The following is a 15,617-nucleotide window of genomic DNA, read 5'->3' on the forward strand; positions in this document are numbered from 1 at the left end:
TTCGGTGGCCGAACAAATTAACCGAACTAATTCGGTTCGATCGGTTAAAACTAAAAAAATGAACACCCCTAACTCCCAATGCCAAGAGAAAAAAATAATTATATATTTTTATTAAAATGTTAAATTATATTCTCACTTAATCAAAACTAAATTAATTGGAATCCTATTTAATTTCAAATTTAACTATAATTTTATCTAGTCATAATTAGAATCCACTATTGACCATGTGCTGCGAACTTGTCCTTCGGGTAGTGGGATGTGGATGGGTTGGTGAAACGTGATTGTATGAATGAATTTTTTCAGATGACCACGAAGGATTGGATTGCAATGAATCTTACCAGTCTCGTGGATCTTATAACACAAACAAAAGATTGGGATATTCTCTTTGGAGTGATTTTGTATAATATCTGGTTAACCCGGAACGTGGCTGTCATACCGTTTTTCGCTCGGACAGGAAAAACACCGATACCGACTTAAGAGTTTTTTCTTTGAAAAATGTTTCAAAATATGAGGAGTCGTCACCAATCATTTAAGATGAGATTGAAACACCGTAAAAATCGGATGATTTTAATAAAACATTTTATTTTTATCAAAATACAATTGAACAAACTTCCCACCGAACGGTTCACTAAACGTTCGGTTCGTTTACATGCCTCGAGTTTAAGACTCGTTTGTATCAAATATGTGTTTATATATTGATTCCAAGAAGATGGCTCCGCTTATTAGATTGCAACACAGCACATCCAAATCGAGTTCTCGAATACACCAAAAATTTACAGAAGCTGGAAGAAAATTAACTACAAAGGCTCACCTATGTTACCATCTGCATCCCCAAAACACACGGGCAAATTTCATAAGAAAAAGCCTTAAACCTGTCTTTGTTACTCTTCTAGACCCTGCTGTTTTCAGGTAAAGGCAACACACCGTCGAAGAAATCACCGAAGTATCCGCGTGGTTCGTGTACCAGCCTCGAAATGATGTCTCTCAGCGTGATTACTCCTTCCAAGTTCCCGTCATCGTCCACGACGTACACTCTCTGGATCTTCTCCGAGTCGAGCTTCTGAATCAAGTCCTTCACTGTTTCATCTCTCTTGCAAGTTATCATCCCACTCAACATAGGCGATCTCTTCTCGTGTTTCTCCAAGTAGTTCCGAACCGCTATTAGGAAGTTCTTGGCCGTTATTGACCTATGCATCAAAAGGGCTTCAACTCAGAACACTTTATAGGCGTTCATATCTAATGTGATACACAAGTTTAGCATAATCCACTACGAACCTGTAATCACGGTAGATATCAGCTGCGGTTAAAAGGAACTGTACATCTCGAAGGCTTATGTTACCTATAGCTTTTCCCCCTCCGCGTTCAATGACCGGTATGCCTCCGATTCTCTTTTTCCTCATCAACTTAAAGGCCTGAAGCACTGGTTCATCTTCGTATACCTATAGTACGAATTGCAATTCATTAACATCTTGATTGAATAGGTTTAAAATGGTAGAAATGCAAAGACATAAAGACTGGAAAAACACAAAGGAATCGAGAAACCGAAGCCTTAAACATGTACTCGTGTCGTGGTCAGTCATTACTTAACCCTCAATACTTGTAAAATACAGATCCTCAGGTACCGAACCAGTACTTGTGATATAGTTAGAGACGATCAAAAGGAGAAAGAGAACGATATTAGAACATATCTAAATGATAATCAAGTCAGGTCTGACCTCGTAAAATCGAACCGCTCAAGGATGAAATACCAAACTTTGTCCAAAGGATGTTGACACAAACAAAATTTTCAGTAGTTAAGTTGCATAAAGCACCATAGAGGACTGCATCCTTAGAGAGATTTACTAAAGACTCGTATTTAGAGCTTCATACAACTTATACAAATCTTTTAACTTGATGCTCTTTGGTGACGTGGGTTGTAAATGATAATTCGTAAATGTTTAAAGACGTATGACCGAGAGGGCACAGCGGCCATCGGGACACTCAGGACTCGTGTGTGCGATATTCATACGAATAATGGCAATGGCCATGAAAAGCCTGGAATCATTAGAAATGAAAACCTGCGGATAACAGTCACTCACTGTGATAATTTCCTTGGTGGACATTGTGGGAAGACCGATCTCCGAAAGCTTCTTACTTCCCCAGCTTTCAAACCAGTGAAGTCCAGTGCATTCCGCTAACATGTGAATGACAGCCGACTGTGTTATGATGTTATCTATCTTTCCATCCCCCAGATCAAGCACAGGAACACTCTTCATTTTGTACTTCGAAAGTAGTAACAACATGGTCAAAAAGGTGTTCGTATTCTGCAAAGCAAGGAATGGTGCCCAGCGGAACGACCCGGAGATATCACGAACCTGTATGCTCTCACAAGTTAACACGATAGTAAGAACAACTACAAAACTGAAAGAATTCGAGATGACCAGATGTTTTTTTTTTTGTGATATAGAGATTAGAAGTACCACCTTGGTGTTTTTATAGAACTCAGATGACGTTAGCGCCTCAAAAAAGTCTCCAGAAGTAATTGAAGCACTTTCAGGGCCTAAAGCCTCAAGTCCTGCAGCAGAGGCCATTCCATTAGCAGCTAAAGCAGACTCAGCTCCACTCGGAGACGATGGACTTCTAGGCGAAGATGGTTCTGACTGTAAAAGGAAAAAAAACTGTTAGGTTCCCAAATGAAAGACTTATAGAGAAAAGAGTTCATTATATGCGGTTCTGTTTTCTGACCTGTTGCAAAATCCATACAGCAATTCCTGCAAACTCTACAATGCCAATGTATCTGTCCATCCACGTTGCATCTTCCGGAGCATCAACATCGACAACGGGTGCGCTGAGTATCTTGTTTTGGGCCAGTATTTGAACGGCATCAGCCAGACTCGCATCCGATTTTATCTCAATCCCTGGAAACACAAACATTACAAAGATATGACCATCATATATGTATCACAATCACAAAAGCTAGACCAACTTATTCAAATGGTTGGCACTCCAAGAATGAACTAGACCAGACAATCCATGTAAAGAATGTCTTGTCTCATGTTTTTCCCCATGTCAACCGTGTAATATAAACACAACACAAATTGTTCCAGGTGTAAAAAATCCTAAGCACGAATATACTATTTTCTAGATTGATGACCTCAAAACATATAGTTAATCAACCAAATTCTTCATCTTTATAGCACAAATCCACCAGCCAGGAAAAAAAAATAGAAACCCCAAAATTCTTGATCAATCAAAGCATAATCTAAAACAAAGAGTGAATGATCAAAAGGATCAATACCTTGAGGAGCAATAGGGAAAGCAGAAACAGGGATGCTTTCAAAGCAAGCGTTGAGTTTGTCATTAGGACTAAGCTCAGGCTCCTGAACATCCCATAGATCCTCCACTTGCATCCCAAGCTTTGCTTCGGGACTCCTCGGACTATCTTGTATGCTACTTTGTCTCCCCAATTTCACACTCGCCATGGCCATATCTTCAACAAAAAGCTCAAAAAATAAACTTCACTCGTTCACTGACTCACTCTTTCCGATAACCCTTTCTATTGCTATAGGTTCAGCAAAGCTGACAAACTTACGTGGATCATCAACCAGTTTTGACATAAAAGAACAAGGGACAAAGAGGGTTGCTTTTCAACAATAATTCCAAAGGGTTCGATCAACAAACACCGTCCGATCCTACCGTTAACTTTCTTCTCCTGTAAGACTGTCGGGACACGTGTACGGGTGATGATGTGGGGATAACTCAATGATAAAAAGGTAGTTTGGTCAAAGCTCAAAGCTTTGATTTTTATATGGAGAGGTACTGGTGGCTAATGCTTATCATGGTTTGTCGGGTTTTATTTATTTCAAGGAAATACGAAAGCTAAGAAAACAGGAGTGTTCTTATCCTGTTTTTAATTGCCAACCACTCTAATGTGCACCACGAGTGATTCACGCACCTGGTTTTGCTTGTGAGTGCTGACAAAAAGCTGCTGATTCATTCCTCCGATCTGTGACGCTTTCTGGGATGGTGACTACTTAGCCACCTTATCCCATCACTGCTTCCCACGTGGTCTAATCCAACTCTGCAACTTGTACGTTTTTTTAAAACGATTTTAATGATCATTTATAAATTATTTTAATATAAAATTATCAACTTCTATATTTAATATTATTGTTATAAATAATTAATTACTCTCAAAAGATTTAAAGAAAAGATATGCAAGTAATCTTTCAAATCAACCCCCATAATATTAAATACATGTAATGACTAAGCCGACTCTTTACTTACTATACTCCACTGTCAAGAATCCAACATCATTCATATATCAAATACATGCATTTTTAACCTTAAACATAACCATGTCGGATATATATATATTCATATTCCTATAATGCAGTAGAAAAGAAATGTCAAAAGAATTAGCAGCAAAGGGAAACCGAGAGGAAATGAATTAAATGCTCCCTTTTCCACATATGAAATGAAATATTGATTAGTAAACTAAAATGATATACAATACTCTGTTGAAAATTAGCACACCAAATTGCATCATTAGTCAACATTATGGGTGGCAATTTGGTGGCATTAATGGGTGGTAAAATTGGTCAAATTTGGCCACCAAATTGTTGAAAATTTTGGGATGGTAAAACTATGTAATTAGTCATTGTAATTTAGGGTATTTACAAATTAGTCCTTAAAGCTTCAACTATAAATACCCTAACTCATTTAGCTTCAAAATCATCTCAAAGCATTCTAGCTTTCTTCCAATACTAGAGAGAATTTAGAGAGTTTCGAGAGAGTTGTTTTCTCCTTTTTATCGAGAGAGAATTATCATTGTTTTCTCCTTGGTAGATCGAGAGAGGTTGTAATTCCTATTTTCTCATAGTGAAATTCTTCTACCGTTGCCCGTGGTTTTTACCCTATTTTATTTAGGGGTTTTTCACGTAAATTTTGTGTCTCTTTTTATCTTCATTTTTATTTTCTCAAATTATCAGTTGCAATTTTGCTCTATCCGATAGCCGTCTTCCGCAACAATTGGTATCAGAGCCAGATTTGAGTGTGTAATATCTGCTTATTGTCTTTGTGGTTGCCACTAAAAGGTGGATCCTCCAACATAAGAAAATAAGAAGGTATTACCCATTTTTTGAGGTTCTAGAGAACTATTCACGATAGTGAAATAGTGGGAGCTATCAATAATAGAAGCTATGACAACAAAATTTAATATTGAAAAATTCAATGGGAGAAATTTCTCACTGTGGAAATTGAAGATGAAGGCCATCCTGAGGAAATACGGGTGTCTAGCGGCTATCAATGAAAGGCCGATGGATTTCGCAGATGACAACAAATGGAACGAGATGAACGGAAATGCTATGGCAAACTTTCATATAGCATTAGCAGATGAAGGTATTGTCAAGCATCGAGGAGAAGAAGACAGCTAAGGAGATATGGGATATCTCACCAAATTGTACGAGGCCACATCGTTGCACAATAAAATTTTCCTTAAGAGGAAATTATACACTCTTCGGATGTCAGAATCTACTTCAGTGACGGAGCACTTAAACACACTGAACACTTTATTTTCTCAGCTTACATCCTTAAGCTGTAAAATAGTAGAACAAGAACGTGCTGAACTTCTATTTCAAAGTCTACCGGATTCGTATGATCAACTCATCATAAACTTGACAAACAATAATGTCACCAGTCTAGTCTTCGATGACGTTGCAGCTGCTGTTCTACAAGAAGAAAATTGACGCAAGAACAAGAAAGACAGACAAGTAAATCTGCAACAAGCAGAAGCGTTGACAACGACGAGAGGGAGATCAACAGAACGTGGCCAAAGCAGCAGTCACAAACATGGTAGATCAAAGTCGAGGAGCAAGAAGAATTTAAACTGCTACAACTGTGGAAAGAAGGGTCACTTGAAGAAGGATTGTTGGAGTCTAAATAAAAACTCCAATTCACAAGGCAATACCGCAAACACTTCAGATGATGGAGATGCACTATGCTGTGAAGCGTCAACCACCGTGGAAGGAAGAAAAAGATTTGCAGATATATGGCTCATTGATTCAGGAGCAACATATCACATGACCTCAAGAAGAGAATGATTCCATCAGTATGAACCTGTCTCAGGAGGATCTGTGTATAGTTGCAATGATCATTCCTTAGAGATCATTGGCGTGGGAACCATCAAATTGAAGATGTATGATGGAACAATTAAAGTTGTTCGAGATGTGCGGCACGTGAAAGGCCTGAAGAAAAATTTATTATCCTACAGATTGTTGGATAATAATGCAAGCAAGATTGAAACACATAAAGGAATTATGAAGGTGTTCCGTGGAGCGCTTGTGGTGCTGAAAGACGAAAAGATAACTGCAAACTTGTACATGCTGAAGAGAGAGACTTTGCTAGAAGCAGAAGCCTCTGTTGCCTCATGTAGTTCAAATTCTGCAATGCTATGGCATCAGAAACTTGGACACATGTCAAAACAAGGAATGAAAGTTCTTGTGGAGCAAAACCTACTTCCAGGCTTAACAAATGTATCACTTACCTTGTGTGAGCATTGCATAACAAGTAAGCAGCACCGGTTGAAATTTAACACGTCAAATTCTAGAGGCAAAACTGTTCTAGAATTGGTTCATTCTGACGTATGGCAAGCACCAGTTACATCCCTAGGTGGAGCAAAATATTTTGTCTCATTTATTGATGACTACTCTACGAGATGTTGGGCGTATCCTATTAAGAAGAAGTCAGATGTGTTTTCAACTTTCAAAATCTTCAAAGAACGGGTGGAACTTAATTCTGGAAATAAGATCAAGTGTTTCAGAACAGATAATGGAGGAAAATACACAAGCGAAGAATTTGATGACTTTTGCAGGAAAGAAGGCATCAAAAGACAGTTCACAGTGGCAAACACTCCTCAACAAAATGGAGTGGCAGAGCGGATGAACAGAACCTTGTTAGAAAGAACAAGAGCAATGTTGAGGGATGTAGGCCTAGAAAAATCATTCTGGGCAGAAGCAGTCAATACCGCTTGTTATTTGGTGAATCGAGCTCCATCAACTGTAATAGAGCTGAAGACACCAATGGAGATGTGGACTGGTAAACCAGCTGATTATTCAAACCTCCATATATTTGGAAGTATTGTGTACGTGATGTATAACTCCCAAGAAATCTCAAAGCTGGATCCAAAATCCAGGAAATACAAATTCTTGGGGTATGCTGATGGAGTCAAGGGGTATCGCTTGTGGGATCCCACTGCCCGCAAAGTGATCATCAGCAGGGATGTTATCTTTGTAGAGGATAAACTACAAAGAAAAGAAGACAATGATAGCACTAAAAAGTCAGAGACTATACAGATACATGTGAAAAAAGAGTTTGAACAAGGAGAATCTTCTGAAGTAGAACCAGCACATGATGAACAAGAACCAGAGAGTTCTGAAGCTCCAACAACTCGTCAATCAGATCGTGTGAGAAGACATCCCAATTAGCACTCAGATTATGTTATAGAAGGTAATATTACATACTGCCTTTTAATAGAGGACGGTGAGCCATCAAAATACCAGGAGGCAATAAACAACTCAGATGCTTCACTGTGGATGATGGCGATGCAAGAAGAAATTGAAGCCCTTCATAAAAATAATACATGGGACCTTGTGCCACTACCACAAGGAAGGAAGCCAATTGGTAACAAATGGGTCTTCAAAATCAAGCAAAATGGTGACGATCAAGTTGAGAGGTATTGTGCAAGACTGGTGGTCAAAGGATATGCTCAAAAAGAAGGTATTGATTTCAATGAAATATTTTCTCCTGTGGTTCAACTAACAACAGTTCATGTAGTTTTGACAATGTATGCTACATTGAACTTACATCTAGAGCAGCTAGATGCTAAAACAACTTTTCTTCATGGAAATCTTGAAGAAGAGATTTATATGCTCCAGCCTGAAGGTTTTGAAGAAGAAGAAAAGAAGAACTTGGTTTGCAGGTTGAACAAATCTCTGTACGGTCTAAAGCAAGCGCCGAGGTATTGGTATAAGAGATTTGATTCCTTCATTATGTGCCTTGGATATAACAGACTTAATGCAGACCCTTGTGCTTATTTCAAGAGGTCTGGTGATAACGATTTTGTTATATTGCTGTTGTATGTAGATGACATGTTGGTTGTAGGACCCAACAAAGATCATATTGAAGAATTGAAGGCACAACTGGCTAGGGAATTTGAAATGAAGGACTTGGGATCAGAAAACAAGATTCTAGGGATGCAAATTCACCGAGACAGAAGTAATAGGAAGATTTGGCTTTCACAAAAGAATTACTTGAAGAAAATCTTGTCACGATTTAGCATGCAAGATTGTAAGCCAATTTCTACCCCTCTTCCTATTAACTTCAAATTATCCTCCAGTATGAGTCCTAGCAGTGAAGAAGAGAGGATGGAGATGTCTCGAGTACCGTATGCATCAGCAGTGGGAAGTTTTATGTTCACTATGATATGCATAAGATCAGACATTGCACAAGCAGTGGGAGTGGTTAGTCGGTACATGGCGAATCCAGGCAAAGAGCATTGGAATACAGTAAAGAGGATCCTGAGATACATCAAAGGGACCTCAAATGTTGCATTATGTTACGGTGGATCAAACTTACTAATCAATGGGTATGTAGATTCTGACTATGCAGGGGATTTGGATAAAAGCAAATCTACTACAGGGTATGTGTTCAAAGTTTCTGGTGGAGCTGTAAGCTGGGTTTCAAAATTGCAGTCAGTTGTGGCTACGTCAACAACAGAAGTAAAATATGTAGCAGCTACACAAGTTAGTAAAGAAGCAATTTGGTTGAAGATGCTATTGGAGGAGCTTGGGCACAATCAAGAGTATGTCTCTCTATTTTGTGACAGTCAAAGCGCCTTGCATCTAGCAAGGAATCCAACATTTCATTCAAGGACAAAACACATACGAGTTCAGTATCATTTCATTCGTGAAAAGGCGAAAGAAGGGACATCAGATATGCAGAAGATCCATACCAAAGACAACATAGCAGATTTCATGACGAAGGCGATCAACGCTGATAAATTTACCTGGTGTCGATCCTCCTGTGGCCTGTCAGAAACGTAAGCAACATGAAAGGTACAAGGTAGAAAGAATGGTGTGAAGATATGATTGTTCCAATCAAATCTTCAAGTGGGAGATTGTTGAAAATTGGCACACCAAATTGCATCATTAGTCAACATTATGGGTGGCAATTTGGTGGCATTAATAGGGTGGCAAAATTGGTCAAATTTGGCCACCAAATTGTTGAAAATTTTGGATGGTAAAACTATGCAATTAGTCATTGTAATTTAGGGTATTTACAAATTAGTCCTTAAAGCTTCAACTATAAATACCCTAGCTCATTTAGCTTCAAATCATCCCAAAGCATTCTAGATTTCTTCCAATACTAGAGAATTTAGAGAGTTCGAGAGAGTTGTTTTCTCCTTTTTATCGAGAGAGAATTATCATTGTTTTCTCCTTGGTAGATCGAGAGAGGTTGTAATTCCTATTTTCTCATAGTGAAATTCTTCTACCGTTGCCCGTGGTTTTTACCCTATTTTATTTAGGGGTTTTCCACGTAAATTTTGTGTCTCTTTTTATCTTCAATTTTATTTTCTCAAATTATCAGTTGCGGTTTTGCTCTATCAGATAGCCGTCTTTCGCAACATACTCGTTCTGTTCAAACTACACCTAGAAGAAAACAAATCAAAACTTACATTACAAGTGCTTTGTGCTTGTTGTTCGATAAGAGAATCGATCTCAAACACCATAAGCAAATAGCAAAATCGAGGGTTTGGCGAATCAAACAGTATAGAAACCGATGCGGAGATGATTGGGACAAATCAGATATAATGTAAGGGCAGATTAAACTAAGCACTTTGCATTTTAGCCAATACAACAAAAGAAGAAAATATGTTCAAAGATGGAGATGATACACTCCATGGTGAATTCAGATGACTTGGGAGGAAAGTTTTGATCCAAAGTACTCATGATAGTTTATGTGTCGTCACCATTTTTCGCCCTGGTGGGAAAAAACTAGTATGATTTGGAGGTTTTCTTTGAAAAAGTTTTGTGAAATGTTGGAAGTCGCCACCAACCATTTTTAAGGTACGATTAGAACACCTAAAATCATATAATTTAATAAAACATTATTTTATCAAAAATACCAAATTTTGACTGTGAATACCATAAATCAGGTTTGGTAGTCAGTTACGCGTGGGGAAGGATTAGTATCCCACAACGCCAAAAAATTGGTACCTATTCAATTACCCTATATTAAAAAAATTAGAAATCTTGAGTTCGAACTTTGTTTAATAAAAAATTCACTATAGATGCACAATTGAAAAGAATGTTCGATTATTTAAGCCAATAGTGTTTGCCCCCTAGCGTGAATGCGGGAGATCAACTATTATGCCTAATAGCAAACATTGCCTTGATTTTGAGAAATCGTGATGCAGTCTTGAAAAGGATGTCGACCTACTTCATTATCACCAGTAGTCACCCCCGAGCATAATGCGGAGGATACACTATTACTCCTTGGTAAATGAACATTGCCTTGTTATTTTTAAATAAAATGCAAGCAAACAACTTTTTATTATACCTAATTAGGCTAGATGAGTTTATTAAGACTTTCCCTAACCTAAAGTGTCAACTTATGTAATTTAAAGACCTAGAGGACTACCCTAGAAATGGAGGTTTTAATAGTAATCCTATTTGATTTTAACCAGTTATTGGATCGATAATCGAGATGGTCCCTTGATCATGCAATTGAGGGCCAACTCAGATTACTTCCTAAATTAAAGGACTAGATTGGAATCTATCCTAAAATGGAGGCTCTAATTAACCTAATTGGTTATGTCAAAAGAATCTAATTAAGGATCTAAGAACTAAATCATGAAAAGTATAAGGTTAAGGATAAAATTATTAACCCTAATTAATTCTCCTTTTTTATTAAATCGAATAATCGAAACGAGCCCTCGAACGTCTAAATGTGAAAGCCAATCAAATTATTCCTTAAAAAGTCTAGTTGTAAGGTTTGAATCTAAAATCTAAGGCTCTAATTACTACTAAACTAAGGAACTCGAACTAAAAGATTCATCCTAAGTCTAATTAATTAAAAATGCTTAACTTAAGGTAAATAAAATCAAGACAATTAAAATTAAAGAATCAATAAGCATGCAAGAAGGAATTAAAATTAAAGAAACAAAATTAATAATTTACAAATTACAACCTGAATTTACTTAACAAAATAATATAGGACTAAATAACAAATATTAATCTAAGGACTAAATTAAATGTATAAAATAGTTCAAGGACAATATATCAATTAATTACACAATTTGCAAGGCAGTGACCAATAAAAATAAATTGAAATTAAGAATAAAATAAGAATTAGGAGGGTGACCTAAGTGCAAAAACATGGGTAAGTTACAAGGATTGGTATATAATTCCACCTAAAATTCTAAATAATTGAAAGAACAAATAACAAAAGGGAAATCTACACAATCAAGACATGGAATTTGAAGAAAAAAAAAAGAAATTAGAGAACAACATGCAAAAACATGGCAAATGTTGGAGGATCTAAAGGAAAATAACCCCAAAGTTAGTACTAAAACATAAAAAACGGGAAATAATGAAATAAGGACATTAATTTTTGAAATAATATGAATTAAATTGAAATTGGTAATCAAAATGTAAGTCGATGAAACTTGGGATGTCTGAGGGCGTAATTTGACCACCAGAGACCAAAATACACGGGTATGGTCCAAAACGACGTCGTTTTGCTTTGGGTATATGTACCCTTTATCATATTATTTTATTTTATGCCTATTCATTCTTTCTCCTCTTCAATGCTCTCTCCCTTCTCTCTAAGCTTCTCCAGAAATCGGCGAGAGCCCAGTCGCCAGTAGCCGTGTCGGACACAACCGGTCACCATCTTCAGTGGTCGTTGGGTATTGAAAAACACGACGAGGTACGCTTCGACGCCGGGAGTGTGGATCCAAACTCAGTTTCGCGACAATCGACTCCCAACTCCACGGAAACGACCGAGAACGCTTCAGCTTGCGAAGCTCTGATCTCCTTCGTCCACCGTCGGATCAAACTGTTTTTCAAGTATGTTGTTCCCCTCCTTGGTAAACTCCTCCCCACCGTTCAAATTAGACACCGGAGGTCTCTAACGCATGTGAAAGGTCCAACCAAAAGGTAAGCCGCTTCCTTTGTTTTTTTTTACTTCGTTTTGAAATGTTTATCTCTTTTTGGTTGTTGAGATTTGTCAAAAAAAAAAAATAAATAAAATGGTGCTTGATTCCCTTTGTTGAAAAATGGGAAAGAGTTTTTTTTCTGCTTTTCGAATTAAAAAAAATAAACTCATGATTACATTGCTTGTTTTGGGTTTTATAACAACCCGATTACACAATAAAAAATAAAAATTACATCTATGATTTGGGTACTGTTAGGACAATTTGCAAGGAATGGAGATGGCAGGGAGATGGTGCAACAATAGTAACCCGGATATTCAGGGATTGCTTTGCCCATTTTTTTCTTTCCTTTTTATGATTTTTGGTAATAATAATAATTATAATAATAATATTTTGGGATAAAATGGTGATTACACTTTTGTTCGTAGCCTCTAATGTTCCCCGAACCAATTAGCAACACTACGCAGGCCAGAAGTTAGAAATTAGAAGCCTTGAGATTCATACAAACAGTCAACAATTCAAACGAACCCTGCTCAAGTGCTTCGAAGAGAATCCCCTCCCATCGACTTGTGATTCAGGTAACGGATTACAGCATCTTCAATCCTAAAAATTCTAGAAAATATTTTTTAAAACCTGTCAGAAGTCAGAGAATGCTTTTAATAAAGAACCTGTAAGATTTTAATTGAGCTCCACAGGTAACTTTAACACCCCATGTGAGCCAATACCTTACAAGTAAAACCAAATCAGCATCATTATGATGAACTAGGCTCTAGGGGGGGGGCATGGCTTTTTCATAGCAACTTGTATAAATTCATATATAGATAGATCATACTTTATTTAGAGAAGCCAAATGATGTAGTTATTCATAGCAAGCAATTAAAACTGAACTCCAACATAGTAAATCATATAGCCTTGGATTGCTCATCCTAGGGGGTCCTAAGAATTTTTTCTATATTATCATTGCTGGTAAAAGACACAGATCAGTCAATGATAGTACTAATTCATCCAGTTTTTCATTCGGTTCTGCTGAACCATATAATCAGATAGTAAGATCATGCTGGCATTAAGTTGGTAATTTTGACAGATTCCGATCATATTCAGGCATTGAAGCAAACATAGAATGAGATTAAATAGAGGAAGCATAGCCTGTAATTTGACAGATTTATGTCAAACTAAGACATAAAACAAACATAGAATGAAAATAAAATAACTGGAAAAAGGTTTTACCATGGTTATAGAATTCAGATCGTCACTCCTGTTCAGCATTATGGTTAGCTTCTCCAGCAAAAACTTCAAATCCTTGCCTTGGGAAGAAATTAAAGCATTAATAACTCTGCAGGAGACTGGCTGAAACCAAGTAGAAAGCTTATCTCCGACAATGCTCATGTATTTTCTTGGCGGTACAAATCACTTCATCGCAAGCATCAATTTCTTTGTTCTTTTCCATGTCCGCCAAGAATGCAGACTTTTCCATTTCTAACGGGAAAGGCACATCAACCTGGACATCGTAACAAGTGGATCCAATAGGACAGTTCCCTGAAAGCTTGATCCTATGGTCCAAATCTATGGGCAATAGAGGATTAAATGTTGTGATATCTTTTGTGAAATCATAATGAATTTCATTTTTTCTTCCCCGAAAACCTTCTTCAGAGGTGGATCACATTAGAAAAAGGAATTATCTTCATGGTTCTGCAACTTCTTTGACTTCACATGATGCCAAGTCACAGCCAAGATTCTTGGGCGTGTATCTACTTCAATTCCCTAAACTTCTGCTATAGAAGGTGAAAGTTTCAATCTTTCATGCCAATAATTCATTTCTAGTCTTATTCTCACTGTAGATTCCTTGTTTCCTTTCCTCTTCAACTCGAACCCTTAATGAAGGGCAGGCGACCGAGCACTCTCCCATAAAATCACATGGTTATCTGGATAGAGACTTGCATCCAAGTGGATTGTAATTTTCTTAAAGAAAGACGATAATTTAGGGAATGATTTCTGTGTCATTCCAGCCAGAACAGGCTGTTTCCCAACTTCCAATATCCTACCAATGATCTTAAGCGACCATGATGGAGCCTCTATGCTCTTCTGGTCAGGGTCAGTTAGTCCCGGATTGGAATAAGTGCTGAAAACATATAGTCTAAGAGTCTTCTGAATACAGGTAGGGTTTTTAAGTGACTGTTGAATGCCAACCTTCTTTCTCAACAAAGCAGCATCCACCTTAGCTTCAAATTCAAGCACTGAGTATATAAGCACACACTGGTAAATTTCAGCCACCTTATCAGTATTTGGCTCTCGGGAAGCTTCCGCTTTTTTCTAGGAGCAGCCGGGGTAAACTCCATTGTTTTAAACAGAGAAGCCATATTTGTATTAGATGAACCGGAATTTTTCGAAAGTGGCTTCTGACAAGACCGCTTGACACTTCCTGAGCCAGGTGTGGAAACCAGTGGGGAAGGGGTGGCAGCAGCATTGCTATTACTAACATTTTGCGAGAGCACCTGAGCTGGGAATTGGGAATGTACAGCAACCTGAGGTTGAGTAAGCGGTTGAGCATGAGACTGCCCGTGTGACCGTGCAAGCACCTGTGCTTGAGGTGAGGCTCAGACAATTTAAAGTGGCCCGGAAACTGAGGCCCCCCACCTTGCGTCTGATGGAACTGATTGTTAATGGGAATAGGTTGCGGCTTTGGCACCATCCCGGAACTCCCCAACTGAGAAGGTGCCCCAAAATTCTTTGGAAGGTTAGTGTTGCCATTCATCCTAAATCACCGACTTGAAACAAAAATGTCCTTCAAAAGCAATACCCATACTTATCTACCAAAAAGCAAACTACCCAACATGTAGCCAAACAAAATCCCTGATTTTGACAACAAATCAAAAATAAGATGCTAGGCCCCGAAAAGATAAGCTCTCATTCTTCATATCATAAACACCCAAAATTAGTTCAATCTTGTAAAACAAAAGGCTAAAAAGGGCATGAATCAAAAACACTAATACTAATTCTGAAAATGTTAAACATGGAATAACTTTACCGTGATTCTACCTCAACGAAAGCTGCTAAAAAAACTGGAATCATTAAAAAAAACTAAACAAAGCCATGATTGAATACGATTATTAACAGAGAAGTTCCGGTCCAGTTCTTATTTGATTCACTCTTTAGCTTCTTTGCTATGTTGTTTATCATCTCAGATCGGTTAAAGGAGCTCCTTCTTCCCCCCTCTGTTTTAAGCAAAACGGCCTCAAATAAGCTGACTCCCGCTTCCATCTTTTGTCGGTCTTTAAAATTGCACGTGGCAATTCATTATTGGCTGTCATTAAACAGAATGTCTCTCTAATTTAAATTTTGAGCCGCAAAGCAAGCTATATATTTTTTTCGGAGGTTCCGGCGTAAGGTGGTTAAAATACTGTTAAAAAATGGTGTGACCGGTTAA

At 37.7% G+C, this 15,617-nt stretch overlaps 1 protein-coding gene and 1 pseudogene across 2 annotated transcripts; both read right to left on the minus strand.

Moving 5' to 3' along the window:
- Positions 1-700: 700 nt before the first annotated feature.
- On the minus strand, positions 701-3,523 carry LOC120215932 (SNF1-related protein kinase regulatory subunit gamma-1-like). Of its 2 annotated transcripts, none has more exons than XM_039213460.1 (6): positions 3,278-3,523; positions 2,725-2,897; positions 2,463-2,639; positions 2,079-2,354; positions 1,276-1,439; positions 701-1,187 (listed from the first exon to the last, which is right to left on the minus strand). In XM_039213460.1, the coding sequence occupies exons 1-6, from the start codon at positions 3,465-3,467 to the stop codon at positions 890-892; spliced, it is 1,278 nt and encodes a 425-aa protein (XP_039069391.1). In that variant the 5' UTR covers positions 3,468-3,523; the 3' UTR covers positions 701-889. The 2 variants fall into 2 exon arrangements, with proteins under 2 accessions (XP_039069391.1, XP_039069392.1); XM_039213461.1 differs by having other exon boundaries at positions 939-1,155; positions 3,278-3,512.
- Positions 3,524-13,319: 9,796 nt separating this feature from the next.
- Positions 13,320-15,132, minus strand: LOC120215761 (annotated as a pseudogene).
- Between the last annotated feature and the right edge of the window lie 485 nt (positions 15,133-15,617).

Source organism: Hibiscus syriacus, unplaced genomic scaffold (assembly GCF_006381635.1).
Source record: "Hibiscus syriacus cultivar Baekdansim isolate YM2019G1 unplaced genomic scaffold, ASM638163v2 tig00110156_pilon, whole genome shotgun sequence".
Classification (NCBI taxonomy): Eukaryota; Viridiplantae; Streptophyta; class Magnoliopsida; order Malvales; family Malvaceae; genus Hibiscus; species Hibiscus syriacus.

Excerpts from the sequence above, each read along its gene's own strand:
- LOC120215932 (XM_039213460.1), bottom strand. The coding sequence starts at position 3,467 with ATGGCCATGGCGAGTGTGAAATTGGGGAGACAAAGTAGCATACAAGAT. Across the intron at positions 2,898-3,277 it reads TTTCCCTATTGCTCCTCAAG|GGATTGAGATAAAATCGGAT; the intron begins GTATTGATCCTT and ends TTGTGTTTCCAG. Across the intron at positions 1,440-2,078 it reads CCACCAAGGAAATTATCACA|GTATACGAAGATGAACCAGT; the intron begins GTGAGTGACTGT and ends TTCGTACTATAG.